General features: G+C 43.6%; 1 protein-coding gene across 1 annotated transcript; it reads right to left on the minus strand.

Annotated features, from left to right (window-relative positions):
• Positions 1 to 4320: 4320 nt before the first annotated feature.
• On the minus strand, positions 4321 to 14810 carry LOC120043471 (LIM and senescent cell antigen-like-containing domain protein 1). The gene is made up of 10 exons (XM_038988063.1): positions 14625 to 14810; positions 13221 to 13380; positions 12911 to 12977; positions 12067 to 12187; positions 10978 to 11127; positions 10542 to 10692; positions 7628 to 7720; positions 6900 to 6948; positions 6742 to 6817; positions 4321 to 5546 (listed from the first exon to the last, which is right to left on the minus strand). Exons 1-10 carry the CDS (start codon positions 14651 to 14653, stop codon positions 5432 to 5434), a joined length of 1011 nt encoding a protein of 336 aa, XP_038843991.1. The 5' UTR covers positions 14654 to 14810; the 3' UTR covers positions 4321 to 5431.
• Between the last annotated feature and the right edge of the window lie 339 nt (positions 14811 to 15149).

The raw sequence follows: 15149 nt of genomic DNA on the forward strand, positions 1-15149 counted from the left end.
CCCCTCCCATTGTACTGTATGTATGAACAGACTTTGAACAATGGCTTCCTAAAATGCTGTAGTGATAACTAACACGATAGGAAAGGTTGTGGTAGACGTGGCACATTACAGGTGAGTTCTTCGATTATGTTGAACGGCTGTTGGCATCCAATAAATGTTGCACTACCGCCACCTACTAGACTGGAGTATAACTCTTATACATTGCTTGAAAGTTATTTCATAGTTTTGATGTCTTCACTATTATTCTACAATGTAGAAAATAGTACAAAATAAAGATAAACCCTGGAATGAGTAGGTGTCCAAACCTTTGACTGGTACTGTACATTTATGTTAATCCAGTAGCATGAAATAACATGACCTTCTCATTGAAACAGTTCTACTGCAACTTTTCATGAACAGTGGGAAGTTGGAATGAACAACATACATTTAGTTAGATAGAACCTGCTCTTACCATGAGAAACAGATTTCCCAATCTTCTCCTCCTCTTCTTCATCTTTAATGTTGACATTCAGCTCCAGTGTTTGACTGCAGTCTTCCAGCTTCACTGATGCCATCTCTGGATCCTACAGTGCAAACTGGACCCCACTCTCACAATCAGGACTCAGCAACTGTAGGTTTCTACTCAGTGTGGAGGGAGAGAGGCAGGATGGGTTTGTTCTCACTGTTGATGATACCGGCCTCAGACTTAATCGGAGTCGGCCTGTAGTAATAATGAGCAACGACACAAAAATTGTCTTGACAGTTCTGCCGCTTTCTTTATTCTCTAAAATTCTATTTTTTCTTGATCAATGATCTAATTTCAATAGATCAGGTAGCTAAGCATTGACAACAAAACATGAATTAATTCACACTAGACACAAATTCCACACTAAATCACAACGTAAATACACTTAATCTAGAGTAGATGTCCTACATTTACATAAACGCATAAAAGACCCAAAACCATTTAGATTGCAGTTGTTGTTTTAAGCAGCACAATTAACTATTTTCTGGAATAACCTTGTCTTCACTGTATTATTTAAATCACAAAAAAAATATTGTATTTCCCGTTCACACCATAGTAACAATTATAGATAGAAAGAACTGAATGTGTCTGAATATTGCTACACATGTGAAAAACGGATAAACATTACATTCATCTTCAAACCAGTAGTGTAGCTGTGAATTTGTCTCTCTCGGATGCACGAGCACTGCCTGCACCGAAGTCCGTTGAAGCAGACCGAGTGGGCGCCACCATTTTACCAGCTTGTGAATTTTACACAAAACCAATATGTCAAACGCACTCAGAAATATCAAATACTTGTATTTTCTATTAAATTACTTTTACGAAATGATGTACAGTCACTCAGACAAACCCAGTCTCTAGTTTATGTGACTTGAAAAATAGATTTGATCACGTTCTTCACTCACTCGGCTTGACACAAAAATAGCACATAAAACCTTTACCAAACGTGATACAACTTCAAGTTATTTGTTACCTAGCATGTTATGACATGTTCTTTTGATATTAGAACGTTTAAATGTGCTATTACATACCAGTAGTAATACATTTGAAACCGACACAAAAGTTATCGTCTTGACAACACAGTTAAGGCGCCTGCCCGGAACTTCCTGTTCTCCCACTACCACCAAAGATGTATATGTGATACCACCGTGCAAATGTGACGTCGAAGATCTTTACAACTAAACTAAGATATACCACAGCCTGTCGTTTCCAACGGGAACAAATGAGTAATAGAGGGCAGAACAAGGAAAGAGAGTTGACCAGAGCCAAGCATGAGCTAGCGAGATCCTATTGGCGCGTTCTAGCACGCATCTGCAGATTTCCTTTAGGGAACGCCTACTCTGTGAAGTGCGCGTGTGCAATAACTCACTCTTTCTAAACAACGCGATTTTTAAAAACGTTGCAAAGGGTCAAGTCTACACAACTTAGTCCACTCTGTTCATAACATATTCTAGTTTTCGGAACAGAAAACTGTATCGAAATCAAATATTTCATCGATGAGGAAATGTGCAGAATTTCGACCAAAATCCATCTCGTTCCATCTTCTCCCACTGCCGGCCAATGGGCTTGTGGAAACGCAAAGCAGATGCTTCACATTTTTACATCCGGTGAAATATCTGTCTCATTGTTCTATCTGTGGCGATATCTTATTCTTCATGTACATTTCGGGCAGACTCTGTGTTGCGTATTGCTGCTTTTCGCAGGTCGGATTGTGGATTTTGGTCACAAACAACAACAAAAAACAGGTTAAAATCTTAAATGAGATATTTTGATATTAGAAAGTTTAAATGTGCTATTACATACGTAGTAATACATTTGAACCCGACACAAAAGTTATCTTCTTGACAACACAATTAAGGAGCCTTACTTTGTCCCTAAACGATCCTACAACAGGCCTTCCACCTGGGAGGATGGAATCCCTTCTCTCAAAACTTCCTGTAGATCTTCTGCACAAAAATCTCTCACAATGTTTTACCTGTTTTATTTTTTTCGTGGTTCGCAGGTAGCCTAATGGTTAGAGTGTTGGGCCAGTAACCGAAAGGTTGCTGGATCAAATCCCCAAGCTGACATGGTAACAATCTGTCGTTCTGCCCCTGAGCAAGGCAGTTAACCCACTGTTCCCCGGGCGCCGAAGACGTGGATGTCGATTAAGGCAGCCCTACGCACCTCTCTGATTCAGTGGGGTTGGGTTAAATGCAGAAGACACATTTCAGTTGAACCATTTCCCTGTTTCTCTGCAGCTGCAACTGCCACATGTACTTTCCGCTCCATCGGTGCCGTTGATCAGAAATCCAACCATACTAAAACTCATCCTCTCTTCAAGCCTACTCACTGGGAGGCTCTCACCCGACTCTCTCACCCTTGGGATACCCTCTTCACTGCTTCAGCGTGCTTCAGCCCCACTCGAACTCTGGCAATCTCAACCTGTCTCTCTCACAAGGCACTTTCGGTCCCCTGCTGCATGAAAACCCCCAGTTGACACACAGTGATTTCTGTATCTCAACTGTACACTCCCTCTTACTATGCCCTCCTGCACTTTCCTCACATCGTGGGATCCCTCTTCTACACACTGCTGCAACATGTCCAAATCCTTGGCACCTAAAGCACCGTAGCGGAGCGGATTCAGAACATAGGCCCTCACGGAATACCTAATCTAACCTGACCTTATCAGGTAGCAACTCTGTCAAAGCTCAACAAGACAGACATGCTTTTCTGTCTCACCATTGCCACCGGTCTCTGTCTCACCAAATGTCAGGTGTCACAAACACTAGGAATATTCCTTTTCATTTGATCCACTTCTACACTCAACCCCATTTATTAACCCCCATTGATTACCCTTTTTTGTCCTTTACCCAGCTTTACCCGACGTATGGGTCTTCCAAAAAGCAGGAATCCACTCTTTCCAAAATGATCACCGGTAGGAGTCTCAGGGCAAACGTTAGACATCTCTACCACATCCTGGACAGGCTCAGGAAGGTCCACCACATCCTGGACAGGCTCAGGAAGGTCCACCACATCCTGGACAGGCTCAGGAAGGTCCACCACATCCTGGACAGGCTCAGGAAGGTCCACCACATCCTGGACAGGCTCAGGAAGGTCCACCACATCCTGGACAGGCTCAGGAAGGTCCACCACATCCTGGACAGGCTCAACTTCAGAGCCCTCACAACTGCCGACTGACTCCATTTCGAGACCATCAAAGTTCTCAACAGCGCATGAAGACCTATACGTCAGATTACTTGGTTTGTATTCAGGAGATGCAGGTATGTACTCAATATTAGGTATGTACACAGGAGACGACAGTGGCGATCGGTGCCGTTTAAGATGAGGAAGGATGATCATTTATATTTTATTTCTATAACAGTATATTGGATGACTGTCATTCATATTCCATTCACCCATCTCAATGTAACATCAATAGGTGTAGGCTACTACATGATACTAACATTTTCCCTGTATCCATCATGTGGCTGCTACAACCTAGCCTATGAATGAAAGTTTACAATGTAGGTAAGTACATAGGTTGAGAGAATTTTGAGTAATCAAGGTGACAGATAGTGACACATTCAAAACCGCCTTGCACACTCTTGCCTGCATCTAGCTGATCTAGGGTGTAATTAAGACCTTTACATACGTATATTTATCATACCTATCTAACTAATTCTACTTAAGCGATTGTGCTCCATGAAACACTCCCCTAACTTGTTTATACCTGTCAGCGACTCACAGTGATGGAACAAAATGGAGTAGCATGCTAAGACGTGTCCATCTCCATTCCTTTCAACTCTCCTCCTCTGAAACGATTGGGAGTAATATTCAAACAAACCCATGACATTTTATTTTATTACAAGCAAATGTTAGGATACACGATATACCAGACTCACACATGATATACCAGACTCACACATGATATACCAGACTCATAGATGACATACCAGACTCATTGGCTCCACGTTCTGATACACAGCTAGAATTCTCATTCTTACACAGAAGTGAGGAATATTCTCTAATTAAGGCAGTTGTAGTAAGTCTGGATCACATGCCAGTATATTGGACAACCACATGCATATTATCTGACACACTTACAGTATATAATGCAGTGTAAAATATACACTGAGCTTACCAAACATTAGTACTTGTACTGAGTTAAAAATCTTTCTTTAAATCTGTCATCTACTGATTGAAGAGACGTCAATAAGGGATCATAGCTTTCACCTGATCCGTCTATGTCATGGAAATATTTTGTATACTCAGTGTATATTCATACCCAAGGCACAAGACAAAAGCTATTTTAAGAGTACTACAAGCACCTTCTCATCTCTTTAAGACAGTGTGCAAGTATTTTGTTAGATGTCATTAACCCTTTATAATGCTGTTCATTTGGTCCGCTCGTGGCCAAACTAGATCAGACAGTCTTATGTATTATTTCTTAACAATATCTAAATGCATTTCACCCATCATTTTTTCCCCTCCATGCTTTCATAGGTCATTGTCAGGCGGAATGAGGTTCTATATTGTTTGAATAAGACTCTGGACATCTGGAAAACAGCTCCACATGCAAAAAGCCACTTGCACAAAAATAATCAATTAAAAAGTGAGAAAAGATTAACACGTTATTACTGAGTACCCGAGGACGTCAAAGACTAAAATACTGGAACAGACAGTATTTTGAGTCTGACACATTTATACGATTCATTTGGGCACTTGTTAAGGTTAATATCGGTTTCAGCGTTGCTCGTCGGGCTGCAAACCTCCAGTAACTTTCTGAAAATCCCAGGTTTCTAGAAACCCAGAAATGGAAGATCCCCAGAATCAATAGGGAATAAGCAGGACATCCGGAGAGCCAGGGAATTTTCCAGAGTTTCTGGAACTTTGGGAAAGCTACTGGAAATTTTGTTCGGTGTCGCCCCCTTGGTACTCGGAGGTCTACTTGCGTCCGACAGTCTCAGCCAGTTTCTTCAGTCTCTTCTTCAGTTCCAGAGGAAACTTCTCATAACATTTCTTACACACAGGCTTCATGTCAAACTCCACAAACTTGTTCCTGTCAACAGAGGACAGGGGAGACACAGTCAGTATTTTGTAATGCATTTTGGGCTCCATTGTGTATGAAATGTGCTTTACGAATAATTATTTTAAATGTTTTTGTATTCTCATGAACAGCAGCACATGCAGGTGTCTATCCTTAGCAAGGTACACTATGATCACACAACTAGCATGACAGGACAGGAATACAGTCAGATGTACTGAAGTGGAACCAACACTAAATATTGTATTTTTAAGGGAAATGACCTCCATATCATATGAATATGGCAGATTACACATTTGATCACAACGTGTGCATCCCAAATGGCACCCTATTCCCTTTATAGTGCACTACATTGGACCAGGGCCCACAGGTTGTCATTTGGGACTCAGCCATTGTCACATAACAGAGCAATGACAGGACAATGACAAAACAGATCAAGCAAACTGGAGGAGAAAACAAGAGGAAAGACAATAAGAGGAAAAGATAAATGAAGAGTGACTTGGAAGTGGAATTACTAACCAATAGATGGAAATTAGAGAATAGTGAAGATGACAGGAAGTGGAATTACTAACCAATAGATGGAAATGAGAGGATAGTGAAGATGACAGGAAGTGGAATTACTAACCAATAGATGGAAATGAGAGGATATTGAAGACAGGAAGTGGAATTACTAACCAATAGATGGAAATGAGGATAGTGAAGATGACAGGAAGTGGAATTACTAACCAATGGATGAAAATGAGCGAGAAGAGGATAGTGAAGATGAAAGGAAGAGGACTGGAAAAGTCTACAGACAGATAACAGGTTTCTTTTTGCGGTCTTTTGAGGCGTCCCTCTCGCGTCGGGCCAGTCTGCGTTTCAGCTCCTCAGGCATCCGCTCGTAACAGTGCTTACATACAGGCTTCAGATCTACCTCTACAAACTTGTCTCTGTTACACCAGAGGAAGGGGAGGGAGAGAGAAGAGAAAACAGAGGATGGAAAAAGCACAGGGTGGAGAAGTGAGAAGACTAGAGAAATAAGAGGAAAAACAGATTGTGTCCAATAGGAGGAAGGTTAGAGAAAACACAGAACTTTATAGGGAATAGGGTGTCATTTGGGACGCACACAGATTGAAAGGAAGGCAGGACAACGACAGACAGGAAGAGCCAAAGGGTTAGGAAAGAGCCCAGTATAATACCACTGATATATAATCATGTAATAACAACGTACTTGAGGGTGAGCTTGGTGTTGCAGGTGGCGCAGGAGAAGCAGTTCACACACCATGCTTTGTTCAGGGCTGACACCACTACAGGAGGAACAGAAAGTCCATTATGGCTTTAGATCGTTCTAAAACAATTCATTAAACATGAAAAACAGTTGATGCTTACCATCTCCTTCAATCACTCTGTTGCAGTGGTAGCACACATCACCAAAGAGCTAGAGGGTTGAGACACAGGCAGAGATGAGCATTTCATTCACCAAACATACACTACTTGATTTAACCATTATCAAACTTTACATTTCAGTCAGTGCCAGCCAGAACAACATGCAATAACGGTGTTACTCAGCAACCCTATTGTATGAACGTTGAGGGACATGAGCCCCATGGGACCTGTCAAATATAGTGCATTACATAGGGAATAGGGTACCATTTACCTGGATGTAGTGGGTCTCACAGTCAGATCATAGCTTTATTACCTGGTTGTAGTGGGTTTCACAGTCAGTTCATAGCTTTATTACCTGGTTGTAGTGGGTCTCACAGTCAGATCATAGCTTTATTACCTGGTTGTAGTGGGTCTCACAGTCAGTTCATAGCTTTATTACCTGGTTGTAGTGGGTCTCACAGTCAGATCATAGCTTTATTACCTGGTTGTAGTGGGTCTCACAGTCAGATCATAGCTTTATTACCTGGTTGTAGTGGGTCTCACAGTCAGTTCATAGCTTTATTACCTGGTTGTAGTGGGTCTCACAGTCAGATTATAGCTTTATTACCTGGTTGTAGTGGGTCACAGTCAGATCATAGCTTTATTACCTGGTTGTAGTGGGTCTCACAGTCAGATCATAGCTTTATTACCTGGTTGTAGTGGGTCTCACAGTCAGATCATAGCTTTATTACCTGGTTGTAGTGGGTCTCACAGTAGGCCAAACCCTTCCTCTCATAGTGGCGGTGTCCAAGGAACGGCTTCTCACACTTAGCACACACAAAATGCTGCAAACACAGGCAACATCACATGTTAGCATGGCTAATGGCTAACTGTAGTCACAGGGAAGTAGCACCCCAAGTTAGCATGGCTAATAGCTAACTCTTGTCACAGGCAGACACCACTACACATGCGTTAACATATTGCTAACTCTACTTACAGGCACAAGCAGTTAAGTAAGCTAACTTGGCTAACTCTAGTCAGCTGCCATCAGGGCACGTATTCACAAAGCGTATCAGTGAAGGAGTGCTGATCTAGGATCAGGTGATCTACCTGTACATATGTTCTTCATTATGATCTTAAAGGTCATGAACAGTCAAATAAAAATCCATGTTTTTCATGAAACTGGATGATATTTGAATGAAACCAGGTCAAAGTATGAAAAATGACAGTTGCTCCTACATTGATAAAGTCATAAAGCTACTGGTCCCCTCCCCCATGTCAAACACTTGGATTCATTGTTAAGGGGTTAGGGTGACATCACCCTAACTCTTTTTAATACACCAATGGTAAAATGATATTCTCTTACCTAATTTAAAATAAGTACCGCTTTGTAACCAACATCGGAGAAGGCGTGTTTGTGGAGGGGCGTGGTTTATACAGCTACTCTACTGGTGCCAAAATTGGACTGTAAGGTGTCATCAAATATAATTAAACGTTCACACTATTCATCTATGGTAAAGACACTCATGTCCCCTTTTATCTGTGCCTGGTGCTAGCTAGTTACTGGCTAGCTGGGTCTTCATCTGTTTCTGGTGTTAGCTGGGTCTTCATCTGTGTCTGGTGTTAGCTAGTTACGGGCTAGCTAGGTCTTCATCGGTGTCTGGTGTTAGCTAGTTACGGGCTAGCTGGGTCTTCATCTGTGTCTGGTGTTAGCTAGTTACTGGCTAGCTAGATCTTCATCTGTGTCGGGTGTTAGCTAGTTACTGGCTAGCTAGGTCTTCATCTGTGTCGGGTGTTAGCTAGTTACTGGCTAGCTAGGTCTTCATCTGTGTCGGGTGTTAGCTAGTTACTGGCTAGCTAGATCTTCATCTGTGTCGGGTGTTAGCTAGTTACTGGCTAGCTGGGTCTTCATCTGTGTCTGGTGTTAGCTGGGTCTTCATCTGTGTCTGGTGTTAGCTGGGTCTTCATCTGTGTCTGGTGTTAGCTGGGTCTTCATCTGTGTCTGGTGTTAGCTGGGTCTTCATCTGTGTCTGGTGTTAGCTGGGTCTTCATCTGTGTCTGGTGTTAGCTGGGTCTTCATCTGTGTCTGGTGTTAGCTGGGTCTTCATCTGTGTCTGGTGTTAGCTGGGTCTTCATCTGTGTCTGGTGTTAGCTGGGTCTTCATCTGTGTCTGGTGTTAGCTGGGTCTTCATCTGTGTCTGGTGTTAGCTGGGTCTTCATCTGTGTCTGGTGTTAGCTGGGTATTCATCTGTGTCTGGTGTTAGCTAGGTCTTCATCTGTGTCTGGTGTTAGCTAGGTCTTCATCTGTGTCTGGTGTTAGCTAGGTCTTCATCTGTGTCTGGTGTTAGCTAGTTACGGGCTAGCTAGGTCTTCAGCCAGCATGGAACGGGGTTGTTAGAAACTCAGACGCCGTTGTCATGTCAACACATCCGTCAGTGCTGCTGTGAACCACATCATAACAGACATGCCAAATGGGAGAGGTAGTAAAATGTATCACCACATTTGCTTGAGATGATTTTACTGCAACACTGTATCCAAGTTGCTTGACATAGGGGTTTCAAAGAGCTGTCAGTCAAGGAGAGCTCACAAGTATAAGCTCTCCACTCAGCCTGTCTTTTCAAACTTCTTGGTAGTTAGACCACATTGAGCATTTCTATCCAAAACAAATATTATGGGGGATATTTTAGTCACTCAAAATGCTATTTTACATGGGAATCAGAATGACTGTTTGGGACCTTTAAAGACTAAACTAACCCTATATCAGCCCTACTCTGAGAGCTTTATGAATACAACTGGCCCAAGTAACTCAATGGGGCTTGGTCAGAAAGATGCATGACACACACACAGCAGTCATTCAGGACAGACAGCGGAACAATGGCCTCTAGTGGAGAGAATGTTAACTGCAGGCAGGCCAGGCACTGTAGACTACTTGTAGTGTATTCATCAGCACTGTAAAGTTGTGAGATATTAAAGTGCAACAATGTGTTTAGGCACCCACACCCATGTATTTCTGGCTAAGAAGAACTTATCTGTGAATGCGGTAATGGTGTGCCTCTTGTTTCTATTGACATATGACGGGTGTATGTGGCTGAAGAGTGTAGTTGTGTAGCTCGCTATGCAATGTTGTTTCCTGCAGTGCAGTTTCTATGTGTGGGAGGAGAAAGCCCTCCTTTCTCCTTGGATGTGTCCCAAATGGCACCCTATTCCCTACATAGGGCCCTAACTCTGACCAGAACACTATGGGCTCTAGTTAAAGTAGTGCACTACATAGGGACTACTGCCATTTGGGACATAACCCCTTCTCACCATGTTAAAGTGCCACTCGCAGTAGGCATAGCCCTTACATTCATAGTAGGGATGGCCCTGGAACGATCGCTCACATACACTACACCCAAAGTGCTGGGAGAGGAAGAGGGAGGAAGAGAAGAGAAGAGAAGAGAAGAGGGATAAAAGAAGCCACAAAGATGAGGATGTAGAGAAAAATAAAGTATGAAGGAATGTGTTGGAAGGAAAAGAAAGGTGTGGAGAGTATAAAAATTATAAAAATGTAACATATCATTTCTTTGTAAAAGCTTACTCAGCAAACATCTGACTAAACCATCACATTGGAGTCCAAATATGTCTAAAATACCACTAGAGCCCATCATGTCATTTCTGACCACACACCTCGACGTGCCACTGCTTGCCCATGGCGTTGACCACGCGTCCCTCGATGGGCCTTCTGCAGGCGCCACAGATCGGCACCCCCATCTTATCATGGCAGGGAAGACAGTACAGCTCTCCCTTCAGCTCCCTGGCATCTGCTGTCAGCTCCTTACTACAGGGAGAAAGGAGGAACAAATATTACTACAGCTCCTTACTACAGGGAGAAAGGAGGAACAAATATTACTACAGCTCCTTACTACAGGGAGAAAGGAGGGACAAACATTATACACCATTATATTACACAAAACACACACAAACAACAGTGCTTTTGAAGCAGGGTAAATGGTAACATCTTAAACACTCTTGCTTTCATTATTCCAAATAGTGACTGACCCACATAATGGAATCAGGAACACATCATGTCAGATATCAGGAGGGAGCTGTGAAGTGTACTGACCCACAGTTGTTGCAGTTGAAGTGGTCGGGGTGGTAGGGGTCGTTCTTAAAGATGAGGGGGCTATCCTCGATGATGGCATGGCATTTCTGACAGATGTACTTCCCCAGACCTCGAGCCTTCTCACGGTTATGGCAGGGCCGACATAGGTGCCTGGGCAGGGACAAAAAGCAGGATGGACATCCAACATGTCTGGCTGGGCCAAACAAAGCAGGGAAAGGGTGGACACAGTAGAAGTTTCTCCTACACTTTATTTACAGTGTTGGAAAAGTATTTGCCTCCTTTCTGATGTTCTCTTGCATATTGTTGATACTGAATGTTACCAGATCTTCAACCAAAACCTGATATTAGATAAAGGGAACCTGAGTTTACAAATATCAACAAACTGAGAAAATCAGAGATGGGGCAAATACTCTCACAGCACTGTATTATACAAACATACTACTGAGAGAGTTGATTTGTGATTGGTTAAATAGTCATCTACCATGGTATAATGTGCAGTGTGACTGGCTGGGGACTCCCCTGTATAATGTGCAGTGTGACTGGCTGGGGACTCCCCTGCATAATGTGCAGTGTGACTGGCTGGGGACTCCCCTGCATAATGTGCAGTGTGACTGGCTGGGGACTCCCCTGTATAATGTGCAGTGTGACTGGCTGGGGACTCCCCTGCATAATGTGCATTGTGACTGGCTGGGGACTCCCCTGCATAATGTGCAGTGTGACTGGCTGGGGACTCCCCTGCATAATGTGCAGTGTGACTGGCTGGGGACTCCCCTGTATAATGTGCAGTGTGACTGGCTGGGGACTCCCCTGCATAATGTGCATTGTGACTGGCTGGGGACTCCCCTGCATAATGTGCAGTGTGATTGGCTGGGGACTCCCCTGCCCCTGTATAATGTGCAGTGTGACTGGCTGGGGACTCCCCTGCCCCTGTATAATGTGCAGTGTGACTGGCTGGGGACTCCCCTGCCCCTGTATAATGTGCAGTGTGACTGGCTGGGGACTCCCCTGCCCCTGTATAATGTGCAGTGTGATTGGTTGGGGACTCCCCTGCCCCTGTATAATGTGCAGTGTGATTGGTTGGAGATTCACCTGCCAGCGTTCTTGACGAAGCCGACGTCAGCGAGCACAGCCTGGCAGATATCACAGCAGAAACAATCAGGATGCCAGCTGTTGTTCATGGCCTTGATCACACGGCCAATGATGAACTCCCCTGAGAACACCGACCCACCAATACAACATGAGAACACCGACCCACCAATACAACATGAGAACACCGACCCACCAATACAACATGAGAACACCCACCCACCAATACAACATGAGAACACCCACCCACCAATACAACATGAGAACACCCACCCACCAATACAACATGAGAACACCCACCCACCAATACAACATGAGAACACCCACCCACCAATACAACATGAGAACACCCACCCACCAACACAACATGAGAACACCGACCCACCAACACAACATGAGAACACCGACCCACCAATACAACACGAGAACACCCACCCACCAATACAACATGAGAACACCCACCCACCAATACAACATTTGATTTGGTGTGTGTATGTGTATATGCGTGTGTGTATATGTATGTGTATGTATATGTGTGTGTGTGTGTGTGTGTATATGCGTGTGTGTATATGTATGTGTATGTATATGTGTGTGTGTGTGTGTGTGTATATGCGTGTGTGTATATGTATGTGTATGTATATGTGTGTGTGTGTGTGTGTATATGTATGTGTGTGTATGTATTGGTGCGTATGTATGTGGGTGTGTGTATGTATATATGTGTGTGTGTGTGTGTGTGTGTGTGTGTGTGTGTGTGTGTGTGTGTGTATATTGGTGCGTATGTGTGTGTATGTCTGGCTGTATGTGTGTGTGTGTATATGTCTGGCTGTATGTGTGTGTGTGTACTCACCACACTGGTGGCAGCAGGGAGCGAAGAGCATCTGAAAGTCATGTTCACAGTATTTCCTGCCTTCAAACTGTCAGGAGAAAACTATGACATTTAACAAGGGTGCTTCACTCACACAATAAACCCAAACACTGAACAGTTTGACATTTGAATAGCGGCAACTTTCCTCAAATTCCCCAGTTTTCCAGAAATCCTGGAGGGAATAAACCGGAAATCCAGAATCCTCCAACCATGATTTTTGGAAAACATGGGAATTTGTGGGGAAATGACAGGAATTGTGCATCCCTACATGTGATGCCCTGTGTTAGTCTACCTCATAGAAGAGCCCCTCGGGGAACTGCTGGAAGCACTGTGCGCAGACGAAGCAGCCCTCGTGGTACAGCTCCCCGTTGCTGTTGACGATCTTCTCTGCCGGGGCGAAGCCGCTCTTACAGCGCTCGCACGACGCGTTTGCCAGGGCGTTCGCCATGTTGCTATGGTGACAATAATGAAAGTATGAAGATCAGAACAGACGACAACTCCAGAATTATTTGCTGCTGTTCTGTTGATCCTGACACAGCAATCCCTGTGAAATTAGCCCCAATATGTTTGTGGTCTTGCGCAACTCAACTGACTGCAGTCATTGGCAAGGAGTTGGCACAATAACGACAAGAGACTGGCACTCTGGCTACCACACAGCAGCAGATTCTCCTGCAGGGGGCTTGAATAGGGGAATGCAATGTGAAAGAAATCCAAGGAGAAAGTTATTCCAATAGAGAACTGCTGGGCTGTTGGAAATCTGCCTTGAGTGTCTACAGAAACAGCACTGGCAAAGGTCAATATATTTTCCTCTCTACTACAGATCAGTGTTTTACAGAGTGGGGGTGTTCATCCCAAATGGCACTCTATTCCCTATATAGTGGACTAATTTTAACCACATCCCTATGGCTGGTTAAAGGTAGTGCACTACATAGGTAATAGGGAGCCTTTTGGGACAGAAAGACAAGCTTGGTTTTAGGGGCGGGGCCTTGTCCCTCAGACAGTCTCTTACTCAAATCATATTACTCACAGCACCGCTGTCCCCATGGAGACACACACGTTGCTCAGGGTCTGTCTCCTAATTTGGTCATCTGAGAGCAGTCAGAGAGACATGATAGATCATAGCTGTCTGATGGTATTCAGTGTTGGTTTATCACGTAATTGATCAGAGACACGTACTGTACTGTGTCGCCTCAACAATCATTGGCTTATTCCTATACCCCAAATCAAGTGCCAAAAAATTACAACATGGTCTACAAATAGACCGTGTGTAATGATCCAAATAATCAAACTTGTTTACATTTTAAAATAGATTGAATGTTTCGACCTAAAAGTGTTATAGAAACTAACCAACTAAGAGGCTACGTTACCAAGCTAGAGAGAAAAACAGAGTTTGAAGTAGCTAACGTTAGCAAGTTCACAACACACACGTCCACTCACTTGACGTTACTAGCCTGCTGTAGCAGTCAGGTTAGCGAACTAAATAGCTAGTTAACTTTATTTAAAAGTTATTTAATGCTTCAAGCCGATTCCCACGCCCATCATAAAAAAAATCACTAGAGGTGTTACACTTTATCACATACTTTATCACATACAGTATTGCACCGAACAAATTAGCTAACGTTAGCTGCCCGGCTAGCTATTAGCATGGTAACGTGCTGTGAAATTCGAGTGTTCATACTTGGACCCAAGCTCTTACCTGCCCGTCATTTCTACTACTCCCAGCATCACCTATCAACACCACCGTTTCCGAAACGTATCGACTTTCCCCGGGGTCTTCAAATAGGACGAGTACTAGTAATGGATTGATCCGAGCGGCGACTCCTAGCAACTAGCAATTTTTTTTCCTCCAGAATCTTGGTGGAGCCACCCTTTCCTTGGTAGCTGGCGTTTTCTAACGAAAAGGAACGAAATAGCGCCCTCTAACGGCTATTACACTGATAGCACTCCTGTTGCACTGACTGCAGCGTCCCTAAAGTTCTTCTGAACGAGGGGTGGATGACATACATCCCCCTGGCCGGCGGGAGGTTTGAATAAAAATATTAACGCTTTGGGGGGAATTCTTTTATTGTGGTAAAAAAAAAAAAACTCCAGGCCACTCGTGAACGTCTAAAACTAGATAAATAGAAATGATAATGGACCTTTACATTTTCAAATAACTGCAGTTTTTCTGAATTTTTAAATTCTGATGTGGCCCTTGAGACAAATTCCCACCCCTGTTCTA

The sequence above is a fragment of the Salvelinus namaycush genome, unplaced genomic scaffold (genome assembly GCF_016432855.1).
Source record: "Salvelinus namaycush isolate Seneca unplaced genomic scaffold, SaNama_1.0 Scaffold934, whole genome shotgun sequence".
In the NCBI taxonomy this organism is placed as follows: Eukaryota; Metazoa; Chordata; class Actinopteri; order Salmoniformes; family Salmonidae; genus Salvelinus; species Salvelinus namaycush.